Here is a 14,846-nt window from a genome sequence, read left to right on the forward strand (position 1 = left end):
ATTTCAGGTTTGCAGAATCACCCAACTTTACTGACGAAAGTGCATCCTCTCCATCTTAGGAGAGCTTTAATTAATCAGGTTCTTTGTATTCATTTATCACCCCAATTGCTGTTAGAGTTTGGATAGCATAATTTTGGGTTTAGTTGGGCTTAAATCAAAGAGCTGTAATTCATTCTGAAATAATTCTGAAGCAAGGCCAGAATGAGAAATCTGCCAAGCTAAGTCTCTACACAAGAAAGGAGGCCTGTCTGTAAAAAGAACCTCCCTGCTTACATATTTTGCAAGTGGAACAATAGTTTAAACATTTGAAGACATTCAAGACAGTTCCATCAAACTCTTAAGGTCAGAGTGCCGAAATTACAAAAAAACTAAGAGCTACAGTTGTGTTAAGATTAACAGCAGTGTGTTTTAAAAAATAAAAGTTAATAAAGTTCAAAATCCTTATAATAGCTTTTACTTCCATACAGACAAATGCATTGGGAACACTGCAAATTCTATTCCAAACAATAACATGAACATTTTTCTTTTATCAGATTTGTGTTATTCCTTTACAGAAGGGTACGAAAAAGGGAATATTAGCTTTTTCAAATAGGTGTCTGCATTCTTCTTTACAAATTCAAACATTTACTGTGTAAACTGAAAAAATGTTTCAATATTTCATATTTCTTTTGAATCACTGAACAAATATTTAGTTGTATAATTACCATTTCTGAGAACTCCAAATTCTGGCACCTGTAAACAGGTATTACAGTTCGGGATGGTTGGACTTCCTCCCACAATTCTTCTACATTTTTTGGGGTTTTTCCTCAGAAAACGGCAATTTTGATCTAACCCCACAAGTTTTCTATTGGATAAAGGTTCAGGGGTTGGGTTGGCCATTCTATACTATCAATCTTGTTGGTCTGGAACCACAACATTGCTCGTTTACTGGTGTGTTTGGCATTGTCATTTTAATGACATTTTTCCTCAGTATAAGGCAACATGACCCCTTTACATTGGTGTCTTTTAATTGTAACAGTACTCACAAGTAACTTTAGATCTTCTTTTATCTTCCTGGAGCTGATGATTTGCCATTTTGACCACTCTTCTATCCATGTGAATGGTAGTTTTGGAAGAAAACTACCATTCACATGGATAGAACATGCCTTTCAGGTTTTGGTTGCCATTTTAAAACATTTGAGATCATTTTAGTTGATAATCCTATCATTTTCTGCACTTATGTATAGGTTTTCCCTTCTCCAAACAAATTGTAAATCAAAGTATGCTGTTCTTTTGAACAATGTCTGGAAAGACATATTTGAGAGATGATTTGTTCTTTTCATTCCTTGAATAAGGGCCTTAAATAATTGACACCTTTTTTTTCACAGGATGAATGACCTCACTAATTGAACTCCACACTACTATTTGTTTTTGAAAGCCTAATATTCCCTTTTCTATAATTTCTGTATAGTAATAATACTATGATAATCTTCATGTTATGATTTGGAAAAGAATGCATGTTCCCTTATGCATTTGTGTGTATAGAAATAAAAGCTATTAAAAAGATTTTGAGCTTTATTCACTTTTTTTAAACACATGGCTTTTATTCTGAACACAGCTGTACATTTTGGAACTTACAGGCTTCGTTAAGCATGGTAAATGTTAAAGTCTATGACAGTACAATTTGACAATTACTGAACAAAGAAGGCTTTATATAGAAAGATAAAAAAGGGTTGTCAGGCGAAAGCCTCTTCTCTATAAAAAAAAAAAGGACACGACAGCACAGCTTAGGTTTGCAAAGTTGATTTTGATTCAACCATATTTTGGAACAATGCCCTTTGGACAAAGACCAAGATGAAGATGTTTTTGCCATACTGCACATCGTCATGTTTGGCAAAAAAATAGACAAGGCATATCAGCACAAACTCCTCCCAATAGTCAAGCATGCTAATGAAGTGGTAATGATATGGGCTGACTTTGCAGCCACTGGGCCTAGGCACCTTTCAGTAAATACAAGGTGCCCCAGGAAATCTCACTTCAACTCAAAAATGTATATACAATCAGGCTAGCTTATTGTTTTAGTAAAAGTAAATGAGATAAGGTTGCATTTCCTCTGTTTGAAAGAAGATACTGTCAGCCAACCCCAAAATATTAAGATACATATTTGAAATAGAAGAAGCAAACATAGGGGTTTTCTTTTGGCTAAATGTAGTACTAAATAGTTTTACACATGTAGATCAAAAAATAAAGCACAAAAACTTGTATAAAGTAGTTGTCTCAACCCTGCGGTTAGACACAGGGTTCCTTGGCATATACAACTATACAAACACACCTATTTCTGTAGAAATGTATTCTCCTATTAGGTCCATATGAGAGATGAGTTACTTGAAACATGTATAACAAAGTCCATTAGTCTCTTTTTTGTGAGGCATTTCACCTTAATAGGTGCCTCAGAGGAGCTTGAGACAGGTAAATTTATGTTGTTTCAGGGGTAGATTGTATCTCTTTAAGCATTGTGTTTAGAGTACAGGAAAGTGGTCCTTTCCTTTAGAAGAAGTCTGAAGCAAAGCTCATATGAGGATTTTATAGCTACTACTTTACATGCAGAGAGCTAGTTGTACTCCAGTTGTACTCTAGTATATTTAAAGAAATTAGGAAACTTATAAATGAAAACTACTCAGATGGGTTTTCATGGGTATTTTAAATCGAATTAACTGATTATTGCTTTGCTTGTAAATTCAGCTTGCGTTAAGCGAAACTTGCAGTAAGGCAACTTTCAGGTTTTTTTAATGTACTATTTTTTTGCTTCCTTTTCTAGAATAAACATGCTTTATTAGACATCACACCCACAGCAGTGGAACATCTTAATTATGTGCAGTTTTACCCTATTGTGGTGTTTTGCAACCCTGAGAACAGACAAGGAGTGAAAGCAATGAGGCAATGGCTACTCCCTGAATCAAAGAAGAGTTCACGCCGTTTGTATTCCCAGGCTGTCAAACTGAGAAAGAACTATTCTCATCTTTTCACTGGTGATTTTAAATTGCTTTTCTGCTTTATCCTTTACTAATATTTCCTCATTTTACTTCTCGTATAGCAAACCTTTTTTATTATATTATTTTTTTTGTTTTAGCCGTTATAAATTTGAGTGGAGCAAGTGATTCATGGTTTCGAAGTCTAAAAGAAATCATTCGAGCTGAACAGGGAAGAGCAATATGGACTACTGAAGATGGGGTAAAAGTTTACCCAAGAACATTTTTTACAGGGATACCTTTATCAGTGATTCTTTATAATTGATATTTTGTTTTGTATTAAAGGCTGAATCTTCAGGAGATGACCCATTAGACCTTTTAAATGAGTCAGCAGTTAAATCTACAGATTACCTGAGCTGTGACAGTCGTGCCAACAGTGATTATGAGGAGACTGATGGAGAGGGTGGAGCCTACACAGACCATGAACTGGAAGAGGAGTTCCAAGAGCCTGCACTAGCCCGGTCTTCTGAACCTGTATCTGAAACTCAGCCTTCCTACCATGACATTAGTTCCTCATATGATCCTTCCTATATTTACAGAGGCCAATCACCTGCTGAAGAGCCATCTTACAGCGGTCCCCAGTCCCCAGATGGAAAGTTATCCTATTTCAGAAGTAATTCACCATCTTACAACATTTACAGACTTCCACAGGTATTTGAAAATTGTCTGTTCTAAATGTTTTGAAAAAGGTAAATGCCAAAAAAAAAGAAGTGTATATACTAGCTCACAGCTTAGATTGGTAGAAAACATCATTTTTGAATATATACAACCAATATACTATACTTAGTTATATTAGTCCAAACAAGTTTATTAATAAAAGTAATCAGGTTATTAAGCCTTACTATCTTTAGAGGTATCTTTAGAGGGCAAAAACATTGGTTACACCATATATTTACAAAATCATATAAGTATAGTATTTGTACTAAGCCACATCCCTCATACTGAGTTACAACCCCACAACATCTGCTTAGATTGAAATCATTTGCAAAGCTTTTCTATGTTCAACCTTCAACCATAGGTCCATGAAGGCAACATTTTGCAAGTAATACATACATACATCTATTTTTTTTTCTTGCTCAACTCTAACTTGGCTCCCTCTTTTTGTGTGTATTGTGTATATTGGTTTACTTCTTATAATTATATGGTGGGGCAACAAATCTATCTTCTAAGTCTATGTCGTAAGATATTATCAAGCAGGTTCCCATTCATTTAGGTCATCATCCAGGACCCCTGCTGCTAAATACATATTTACAGCTCACAGTATATTGGCATAATGATCAGTGGGAAGTATGCATTTTACGTTGCTGACCAGTGAGAGGAATAGGACCCTTACAGATAGCCAAAAAAGATCCTTGGTGTCACTTAAAGTGACCCAAAAGGCATAAAGTGCTCATTCCACAAGAAACCATTAGCAACTCCCTAAGGAACCTTGGTTCACAAACTTTGTTTCAATATAATAAAGTGCAACAAACATTTGGAGGTTAAAAGACTTAGTTGTGGGGAGTGAACATGCATGGGCGAGTGATACAAAGTGCTGATCCGCTTCCTGACCCTCTGTTCCTTCGATGGCTCCATCAGCACTCCTACAGCCTCCACAGCCACACATCTGCTCCAGAAGGCTCCCCTTCACACAATACGGGGTCTTGTCGCCTCCAAAATGGCGGCTGCACTCTCTTCCACAGTCACACTACATGGTTTAGCTCTATCCACCCCCCCTCCCCCCAGGGCACAGACAGAGATGACAGACTTGATCCCCTAATACAATGGAGCTTTCTACCTCTGCATCCACTGCTGCACCCAGTGAAATTGATCGCTCCCAGGGGTAATCCCAGGCCAGACAGGAGGAGACTGAGCATAGCAGGTCTCCTACAGCAATGGAGCAACATGCTGCCCTGGATCTCATATGGGAGGTAACCAGAAATATTCTACCTCTGATGCAACTGCTGTGCCTGGCAATTCTCCAGCTCCATAGTAGCAATAAAGGAGATTCACTATCCCCTGCTTCTGCCCAATATATGGACTCCTTACTCAGAGTCCTTAGTCTACTACAAGAGGATGACTTAGACCCATGTAACCCAAGAAGGCCCCCTCTGGATTTTTTCAGCAGCCCAGCAGCTATTCAGATAATGCCACTTTAATAGCCTGATTTGCTGATCTTTTGAAAAGAGAGCTTGAAAAAGCTATACTAATCAATGTGGATTTAAAGCAAGATTTCTATTTTATTGGTCAGCGTTTAGAATTAATAGAACAAAAAAATGAATGACACTGTCCACCAAGTTTTTTACAGAACACTAGTGCTATCTCCTTGCTAGAGGATCTCGCCTAGAAACAGCCCAAAATAAAACCGAATATCTTGAGAATAGAGAGAGAAGGGGAAATTTTTGTATCAGAGGACGTCCGGAATAAATTAAATATTTAGATGTTAGTGAAAGGTTACTGCCAGATCATGACTGCCTTCGCCTAGTATTTGAGTGATGGGCAATCCTAAATCTGACAGGTCACCTAGAGATGTGATATTGCATGATTGTAATCATATTCTGGTCACTGCTACCCAGATTCTCTTTATATGCACATTGGTTAAAAGCTCTGCATTGTTAGAAAGAATTAGGTCCAGCGGAGTGTCATTTCTAGTTGTCATTTATCTTGTATTAAAATTGTACCATAAATTTCCTCCCTTTTGCTGTTCCTATAGTGCCATCACTCCAGTCAATGTCAGGGTAATTGAAATCTCCCATGAATAAATCCTTTCCAGTTTTTGCTGCTTTTTCTATCTCTGCTAGCAGTATAATAAAGTAATAAACACCGAACCATAATTTACCTGTAACGATGGATTCCATAATGAATTCTATAAGCAGTTTATATTTAAATTATCTCCCTATCTTGTAAATGTGTTTGATGAGGCAGAATCCTCTGGTGCTTTTAAGTGGGAAATGTTACAGGCAGTAATAATTACATTGCCAAGAGAGAAAGATCCTACTTTAATCAATTTAGGCCTATCTCACTACGTAATTCTGACAGTAAGATTTTTAAATGGTATTCCATGTGTAATTAGACCTGATCAGGTCAGGTTTGTATGGGATAGACAGGGCTCTGATGGTACCAGATGCCTAATTAATATTATTATGTGGAGTTGCACAAATGTCCTTCTCTGCTGTTCTCTATAGACGCAAAGAAGGAGTTTGATGGGGTCTATTGGGGATACAAGGCTACCGCCTGGATTCCCATACAACTATGCAATTTACCCCAGATTTACAGATCCTGGAATTATTTATACCTCATCTGAATCTTTCCATATGGTATCAAAGGGGGCTTACTAAAATTTAAGATTTGTTCTAGTTATTTCAATCGTTACAGAATGTCTATGGCCTTCCACCAGTGGAAATTTTTACATACCTACGGATACGTCACTGTTAATTAAAAATTGATATGCATTCTAGTCTTTCTATAGACAGTTCTATCTATACATACTTTAATAATTCCTTTTTAGGGAAAAAGGGAATCACTATATTTTAAAATTTAATAAGTTGTAAGTTAGATTTCCACAGGACCCCGTCAATGATAAAATGGGAGTAGGGGCTGGATATAAAAGTCACTAATGCTAGCTGGTCGGTGCCATTAGTTACTTATCGCAGTACAAAATATGAGATCACTGGGATCTATTTCAGAGAATATTCAACCAATGGTATCTTACGCCAGTAAGGCTGGCACATTTCTCGGCATCTAAATCTAGGGATTGTTGGAGGGAATATGGAGACTTGGAACCTTACTGCATATACTGTGGCAGTGCAAATCGGACCATTCATTTTGGAACCAGGTCTTCACGTTGGCACCCGAAGTCACTGGAAATTCGATAAAACCGAATCCAGAAATGGTTGTTTTTCACCCTAATATAAATAAAATTCCTTCAGGAGCTAGAACAGTGGTTATACACATTTTAAGAAGTGCCAAACTAACACTTGTACTACACTAACACACTAACACTAACTAAGAAAATGTTAAAAGTACTGAAATACCTAATTTATAGGATGTAGTGCATGATTTCAATGTTCCTTAGAAAGAACATTATAAACAATATCATAAAGATTGGGGGATATGGTTGCATCACACTAAATGTGTTTTTGATGTATAAATACATGATTTTCCCAGCTACATTTTTTATTTTTTAGTTATTGTTTTTTTTTTTATGTGGTTGATACCTCTCTATAAGGCTGGTAATATGTGTTGGTAATTTTTTTTTTTGAAAAATTTTTTTTCGAGGTTTTTTTAAATAATAAACAAAAAGTTTTTTTTAAACAGAAATACAAAGTAATAATTTACAATAACCAAGAATAAAAAAACATATACTAACTCTTGTAAAAAAGTAGCGCATCACAGGTTTCAGTGGAAAGTAGTATAGCACAATATAAATATTCTGGTTAAGAGGTAGCAAATAAAACAGAGACGTTCTTTCAATAAACTTAAACAGCAGTAAACACATCTAGTAATACAATTGTCTAAACATAAAATTTGTAGGCGAAATAGAAAGAGGGCAAAGAGAAGAAAAAGGAAGATAGGGGGAAAGAGAGGTACAAGCAGGATGTAGAGTGGAAGGCAAATATATCGTAATTTAATTAGAGGAAGTAATGGGAGGAGATATATTACCAGGGCCTAACTGAAGATTAGTAGTTATATGCTGGAACATGTTAGTGGCTGACAAAAGATATGAGTCCCAAGGGGCCCAAATTTCCATGAATTTTTCCTATCTATCATAAATTCTGGCCGTACGATGTACCATAAGCTGAACTTCTTTTATCCTAGCATATATATTTTGTATGCATTTTCTTTATAGTACAGATAAAACTCTTACAAACCATCCCATATGAATCTTCCAGATTTCCAATGGCAGCTCTCTCCCTAGGATATGTTCCCATTTTAGCATATAACTACAGTATATTTAACAAAGGGGCACGCTGGTTCAGTATTTAATATCAAGTATATCCCAGAAATAAGCCCACTCTGAGAGGGTCCTCCTGCGCACAGTTTCTCAAATTCTGTCAAGTGAATAATTGGCATATTTTTAGTAATAGAATGTGCATAATGTCGTATATGAAGGTACCCATAAAATCAGGTATGAGTAAGCCTAAACTTGTCCCATGCTCCTAAAATGACAGTAGGTGTATGGTGCAAGGGTTCACAATAAGATAAAACTGGAAAAGGCAATTATCTCGCCATGGTTGAACCATTTGGCGCAACAAACTATTTGGGAGAAGCGTGGTAAATAGGAAAGTATTAAGCAATGATGCAGAAGTAGTGAGGGCAAATTTATCTTTACATTGAAGCCATATTCCCTGTGAAAAATGTATAGGACCCAATAGGGGGAACTCTCTGGAGCATGATACAAATTCCAGAGAAAGGAATTAGGATGAATAGGAGCTAACCATAATTTTTCAATTTCTATCTATTGGTTGAAAGAATGTAGAGTAGACTAAGAAGCGAGATGATACAAGTGCATCGCTAAATAACATTTAAGGAAATCTGGAACACCTGGTTCGGAACGAGGTGTTAAATTTATATTTACTGTTTTACACATTATCTTTTGCTATGTATTCATTCCTTTTCTACCTCTATCCTGTTTTTTCTTCCCCTATCCAATTCCTTTTTTTCCTTTTTTTTGCTTTCACTTAACCCATGTTTTTCTGTCCCATTGAGGACTTTATATATCTGTTTTTGTTAAATAAATAGATATATGGATAAGTATTGCTAAACTATGTGTATTTTTACTTGAATATCCTTTAATAAAGAAATATTGTACTTAAAGGTCTTAGATAAGAAATTTAGTAATGAAGAAATATTGGAAGCTATCAAAGGCATGAAAGGGAATAGCACCTCTGGCCCAGATGGTTTTTCTAACCCATACTATAAAACTTTTGGTTGTTTAGGCTGGAACTGGCCCCTCATTTGGCTCATTATTTTTATTATCATAGCGAAGGCAATGTAGATCCAGAGGAAGATAACAAGGCCCTTATTAGCGTTATACCCAAACCAGATTATTCAGAGGTAGGAAGCTACAGACCAATATCAATAATCAATTGTGACCTTAAGGTAGTGACCAAAATGTTAGTGATAGACCTTATACATTTCTTGGACATTATATACATCTGGACCAGGTAGGTTTTTCTGCGTCACCGTCAGGCCCCAGACCAAACCAGAAGAACACTAGATCTTATTTTAGTTATTACAGGAAAATGGGATAGTATTCGGGGTAGAAAAACTATGCTAATTTCCATAGATTTACATAAATCCTTTGACAGTTTATCTTGGGAATATCTCTCCATGCTTCATGAGAAGATGGATTTTGGAATAGTGTTTTGCAGAATTATAGCTTCCCTCTACTCCATGTCCTTGGCAAATATTTCTTTAAAGGGCCATTTGTTCCTGTTGATTCAGATAAAGGAGAGGGACTAGACAGAGGTGCCTGCTATCCCCATTTCTGTTTGCATTAGCAATAGAACCCCTTGCAATAGGAATTAGACTAAATCAAGACATAAAAGGCATTAACCTCCTGGGTGGTTGATTTCTGTCTGAATTTGTCTAAAAGTGGTACATTGTTTTTCATGAAAATGTATTTTACAGTATAATATAATAGTATGAGTATAATAAAGTTTTAAACACAAAATCATGTCAAAAAAATAAATTAAATAAATTAAAAAAATATATATTATACTTATACCAATATAATATGCTGAAAAATAAATGTTCTTGAAAGACAACATACTGCTTTTAGACATATAAATCCACTGTATTGCATTTAATACAGTTATTTTGTATTGGTCAGATAGGTTCGATATTGCATGCTTGGTAGAAATGCCCACAGGGTTCAGAGATTTTGGATCTGAATATATGATCTCATGTACTCAGTCATTTAAATCAGTTTACGTAAACGGTTGGACTAAACACTTTTTAAACCAATGGCCCGCTTGATTGCATATATTCTCCTTGCAGCCCGAATAACAATAGCTTGCTACTGGAAAGCCTCCAACATACCACTAGAATATACTAAGAATAAATTGAACTGGATAATGACAAACGATAAACTGACATGTTTACTCAAAGATAAAATGGCAGTTTTACACAAACCATCTTTTATCTTAGATATTGTACAAAAACCAATAAAATATTTGAAATACAAAATATTTAATTGTGTAAAATCATATAATACGAAGGGTGAACCTCAACAGTTTTTTATTTTTTTTTATATTCATGTAAAGTTACAAAAATCTCATGTAGGTAACAGTAATCTACTCCCTTAGGAGTCCATGGCTGTAAATCCATGTTATGATTTCCTTATTAAACCACTCAACAACCGTTCCATTGAACTACAAATTGTTAATCTACCCAGCTAACTTGCATGGGCTTTTTAATACTTCTTACATTTAACATACATTACACAATAATTTTCTGTGTGACTTTTGTCAGTTTCTCACATTGTTGTGGAGAAATTTTGGCTCCCTTTTCATTACAAGATTAATTCAGTTTATTGAGGGTTGTGAGCATTCCTTTCCACACAGCTTTGTTAAGGTTCATTAAGGGACCTTTTATCTAAGGAGGACTCCTCTCTAGATATGTGTTTATGTGTGTTTAGGACACCCATTGATCTTTTTCTCGATATCTTGTACCATCCACACTCCTCCCCTAAACCTATTACTCTCATAACTTGACAAGTGCTCCCCAACAATTCCTGCAGTGTCCTTCATACTCTTTTTCTGCAGATATTGCCCCTTCATACCCCTTGCATTTTCCACTACAAATCCCCCCTGCTGTCCATACCCTCTGTAATACATCTTTCATGGGCATATATTCCTCCACACTACCCTCTCCACCACATAATTCTTGCAGTTATGACGTTCACATTTTTGTCTTGTGCGTATTGTGCCTCATCATCATGCTATTCACATTCCTTTCCTGCAAATATTTCCAATAGTTGTATCTACCAACAATAGTTTGTGGCTGTTATTTTATATTCTGTGCACTACCTTCTTGTGCTCACTTCATCATTCCACTCTTAACTCCTTTCAGTATTCTGCTTCTCCTTTAACCGTTTAGTCTCAAGTTGAGGGAGGGACAAAACCTTGACTGTAGAAGAGAAAAATTAGGTCCTCTGCCCTTTCTGATCGGTAACAGATTTATGTTTTGTTGAGCAGCTGTATGTTTGGACTAAGGAAAGAATAGCCTAATCTTATCAAATAGTTTGAGATCACAAATTTTTAGCATTAGTTCTGGATATAACAGTGAAACGTATTTGAATTCACATTGATCTCTTGGTTATCGCCAAAGTTTTTCTAGTGTTTGTAATCTTTATTACAGTTAAATTGTGTTTACATTGTATATTAGCAAATTGTATTATTTATTTACATAATTATCATCTATTTATGCTGTCTGCTTGGTTTAGAGAAAAAATTGTATTTTTTCATTTTAGGAAACAGACCGGCCTCCTGATAACCAGCTGATAAATGAAACTACAAACAGGTACAGTCAAATAAGCACATTATTCTTCAATAATTTGTCAACAGTCACCTGTTACTAACTTTTACTTAATTCTTATCCTCCTTTGCTCATAAGTGGACATATAAAAAAATATAGTACATGCCAAACTGTGCGTTGGCTGCAGTGGTGGCAAATTCCAGAATGCGCATTAAGCACAGTAGTGGCAAGTACCAATTCTAACAGCTGGGTTATTACACTTAACTCTTCTGTAACAAAGTTTCAAAGTACAAGTCTTTTACAGGTCCAACATTTGGTTTTAGCAGCAGTACCAACGTTTTGCTTGAACTGTGTTGCCACTGCATGTCTTGGTCTGCAATGGGGAATGTTGGGTTGCTGCTTGAAAGTCCTAGGCTCAGTCTATCTGTTTAAAGTGAGTAGTCCATTGCCTGTCATCTAAAAAAATAAAACTGCCTGTAAGGTAAAATGCAGTTTTTCTTAACCCTTGGGATCTTCTTTTGGTCACATTTCACTCTAAAATGTTCTGGGAGCCAAGCTCCACACAACTTTGGGAAGCCATCCAAGACCATCAGTTATATACATCAGAGCATTAGGTGGGGAAAAAAAGCAGTCAACAATATGAGAGCAAAAACCTGTGCATGCATGGTAGCTACTGGCTTTCTGTAGCAAGAACCTGCCTGTTGGTGGTAGTGAGGTTAAAAGCATGCCAGAGTTCTTTCCACCCAATAGTTGACTTTTTGTCCTTTTGAGCATATGAAATTTGAACAGTGAAATCTGCAAAGTTGACTGTGAGAACCTGTGCATGTTCCATAGCATTAGGAAAGGCAGATTACTCATGCTCTGCATTGTTTAAACCCCAATTCAGCTTTAGGTTAAAAATTCCGTAAAAACATTCCAGCTGCATATATCTAAAATTTTCTTTAAAAATCAGACACTCTCAACATAAGAAAAAGCTGGTGTCCTGCAAACATACTTTTAACTACAGTAAACTCTGCTCCCTGCCTAATCATTCTAATAAAGCCCTTACCCCCCCCCCCCCCCCCCCCAAGCTCCATTAAGTTGCCCACCTAGTAAGCAAATATCTTTTCTTGCATATGTAAGTCCCCCCAAATTTTGTAATGTGCTCCTCTAGATCTTCTAAGGTAAGCTACCAAAAGGGCAATCTGCTCACATCAGTCATAGCATTAAATATCCTAAAACTTGTAAACTCCATTTGTGAAGATATGTTGCACATGCTGCACTGAATAAAACATGCCCTAAATTCTGGGGGGGGGGGGACTTTTTGGGATCCCGATAGGTGTTTTCCTTACGATGTATAGCAACTGTGGCAACCAAATAAATTTTAATCACATTAATACAACCTGCCATTGAAATAGGTAATCTACACCAATCATTACAGATTCCTTTGAATTTAAAATTTAATTAATTTCTTGGTACTGTTTTTTTTCACACTTACCCACAATTCTACGGGCATATAATCCTTTTTTTTCAGTTTAAATCTATTTTTAATATTGTGGATGTATGGGACTGTGGCACTCTTAAATAGATGGTACAGGTTGACATTCAAAAATCCAACAACCTCTGGACCTGAGGTGATCCGGATTATCGATGGCCGGATTTTCGATTGTCAACCTGTACTGCAGACCTTGCCGCAGCCTGAAGATGGCAGTGTTCCTTTATTTGTCTGCCTGCCTTGTATGATATCACCACCAGCCTGACATTTATTATTAACATACCCCCACATTAAGCATTCAGTTGGAAAACATTTATAAGCATAATGGGAGCCTAAATAGTTTGATTTTGAAGAAAAAGATTAGCTGTGGTAGCCCACAGTGTTCAGAACCTTGTAGAAAAACCTGGAGTGGGTTTAGGGACATGTAAGTCTCCACAATGGCTTTAGACATAGCTTACCAGTGCAAAGCAGTTATAGTTCTCACTATAAATACATGATATGAAATTATGTAATTATGTGTTAGTATACTTCAAAAGATAATTATTACACGGTATTTATATAGCGCCAAGACATTACACACCGCTTTACAAAGTCCATAGTCATGTCTCTCAAAGGGGCTCTCAATCTAATGTCCCTACTGTCATATGTTTTTAATACAGTCTAAGGAAAATTTCTTTGGGGAAAGCCAATCAACCTAACTGCATGTTTTTGGAACGTGGGAGGAAACCCATGCAAACAAAGGGAAAACCTGCAGATAGTGTCCTGGCTGAGATTCAAACCTGGGACCCAGCGATGCAAAGGCCAGTGTGCTAACCTCTGAGCCACGGTGCTTCATTCTACCAAAACCTAATGCTGCTAAATTACCTATAGCCTGTTAATGTCTGCCTGGGACTTCATATACTGTGTAAAATACTTAAATATATAATGATAGATATAGGAAAATCTGCTAAAAATGTCCTTGATTGCAGTACAATTTTGTTTAGGATAATTGGCCAATAAATTTGTATTTTTTTTCCATAGCAGGGAATATGAACATGATGCATTACGCAGAAAGTTTAACCGAGCAAGGAGTACTAGCTCAGAGGAGGAAGAGTATGGATGGGGTGGTCCAGCTACTGATCTGTAATCTTCAGAATAATCAACCTATATAACAAGATGGGATTTAGGCATGAATTGTACACCAGCTTTCTTTTATGTTTAGTAGATGCTACGATGAACAAATTTTCTATGCAAATATTATTATTGTTTGTACTTTATAATAAATAAGCTTTAAAGACCTTGTGCATTTATTATTACAGTTGTCAAGATAAGTTCTTATTCCTTAAGAAAGAAAAAATGTCTCCATTGTGCATGTATTTTAACAAAGATTCACTGACTTCAGAATATGCAGTCAAGGACAAGCTTGCAAAAGTTTTTGTATAAATTTGGATGTTCCTGATCAATATCTCAGCTTCATGTACTGGCAATGCCGATGCAATTTGCCAGAAAAAGGCTTCTTCAAGGGAGGTGAAGGCATCAGTTACAATAGCTGGAGAACAAGAGCCAAATACATATAGTTTTTATTATTGATGTCTATTTGTACAAGGGTAAGTGACTGTACATAAAGTATCAGTATTATTGAAAAAATAATTTTCATTGGTAAGTATATTTGAGAAAGTTGTGTATTTATATGTGTATATATTAAATATATAAGATGTTTTTTTTTTTTTTTTTACTACTTACATGTTCCAATCTATATGGTATAGATAATAAGCTGTCCCGGGGTTTTGGGGCTTCCAAACGTTAGCAATGTAGAGCTCTCCTAGGGTTGTGAGAATTTGTATATTGTTAATGCCTAAATAATGTGGCAAGGCTACATGGGATAAGCAATAATAGGGATATTTTCTTAATATAAGGGGACTATG

The 14,846-nt window shown here is 36.1% G+C and overlaps 1 protein-coding gene across 4 annotated transcripts in view; it reads left to right on the forward strand.

Annotated features, from left to right (window-relative positions):
- Positions 1 to 14,219, forward strand: part of TJP3 (tight junction protein 3) — a 90,151-nt gene extending 75,932 nt beyond the window's left edge. For 3 of the 4 annotated variants that reach the window (XM_072405107.1, XM_072405110.1, XM_072405108.1), the window contains exons 17-21: positions 2,798 to 3,008; positions 3,110 to 3,210; positions 3,294 to 3,659; positions 11,464 to 11,513; positions 13,963 to 14,219. In XM_072405107.1, the coding sequence (XP_072261208.1) occupies positions 2,798 to 3,008; positions 3,110 to 3,210; positions 3,294 to 3,659; positions 11,464 to 11,513; positions 13,963 to 14,068 (834 nt within the window). In that variant the 3' untranslated portion in view covers positions 14,069 to 14,219. The remainder of the gene's footprint in view (positions 1 to 2,797; positions 3,009 to 3,109; positions 3,211 to 3,293; positions 3,660 to 11,463; positions 11,514 to 13,962) is intronic. The other variant, XM_072405109.1, reaches the window with a different exon arrangement.
- The last annotated feature ends 627 nt before the right edge of the window (positions 14,220 to 14,846 follow it).

This window comes from Pyxicephalus adspersus, chromosome 3, assembly GCF_032062135.1.
Source record: "Pyxicephalus adspersus chromosome 3, UCB_Pads_2.0, whole genome shotgun sequence".
NCBI lineage: Eukaryota > Metazoa > Chordata > Amphibia > Anura > Pyxicephalidae > Pyxicephalus > Pyxicephalus adspersus.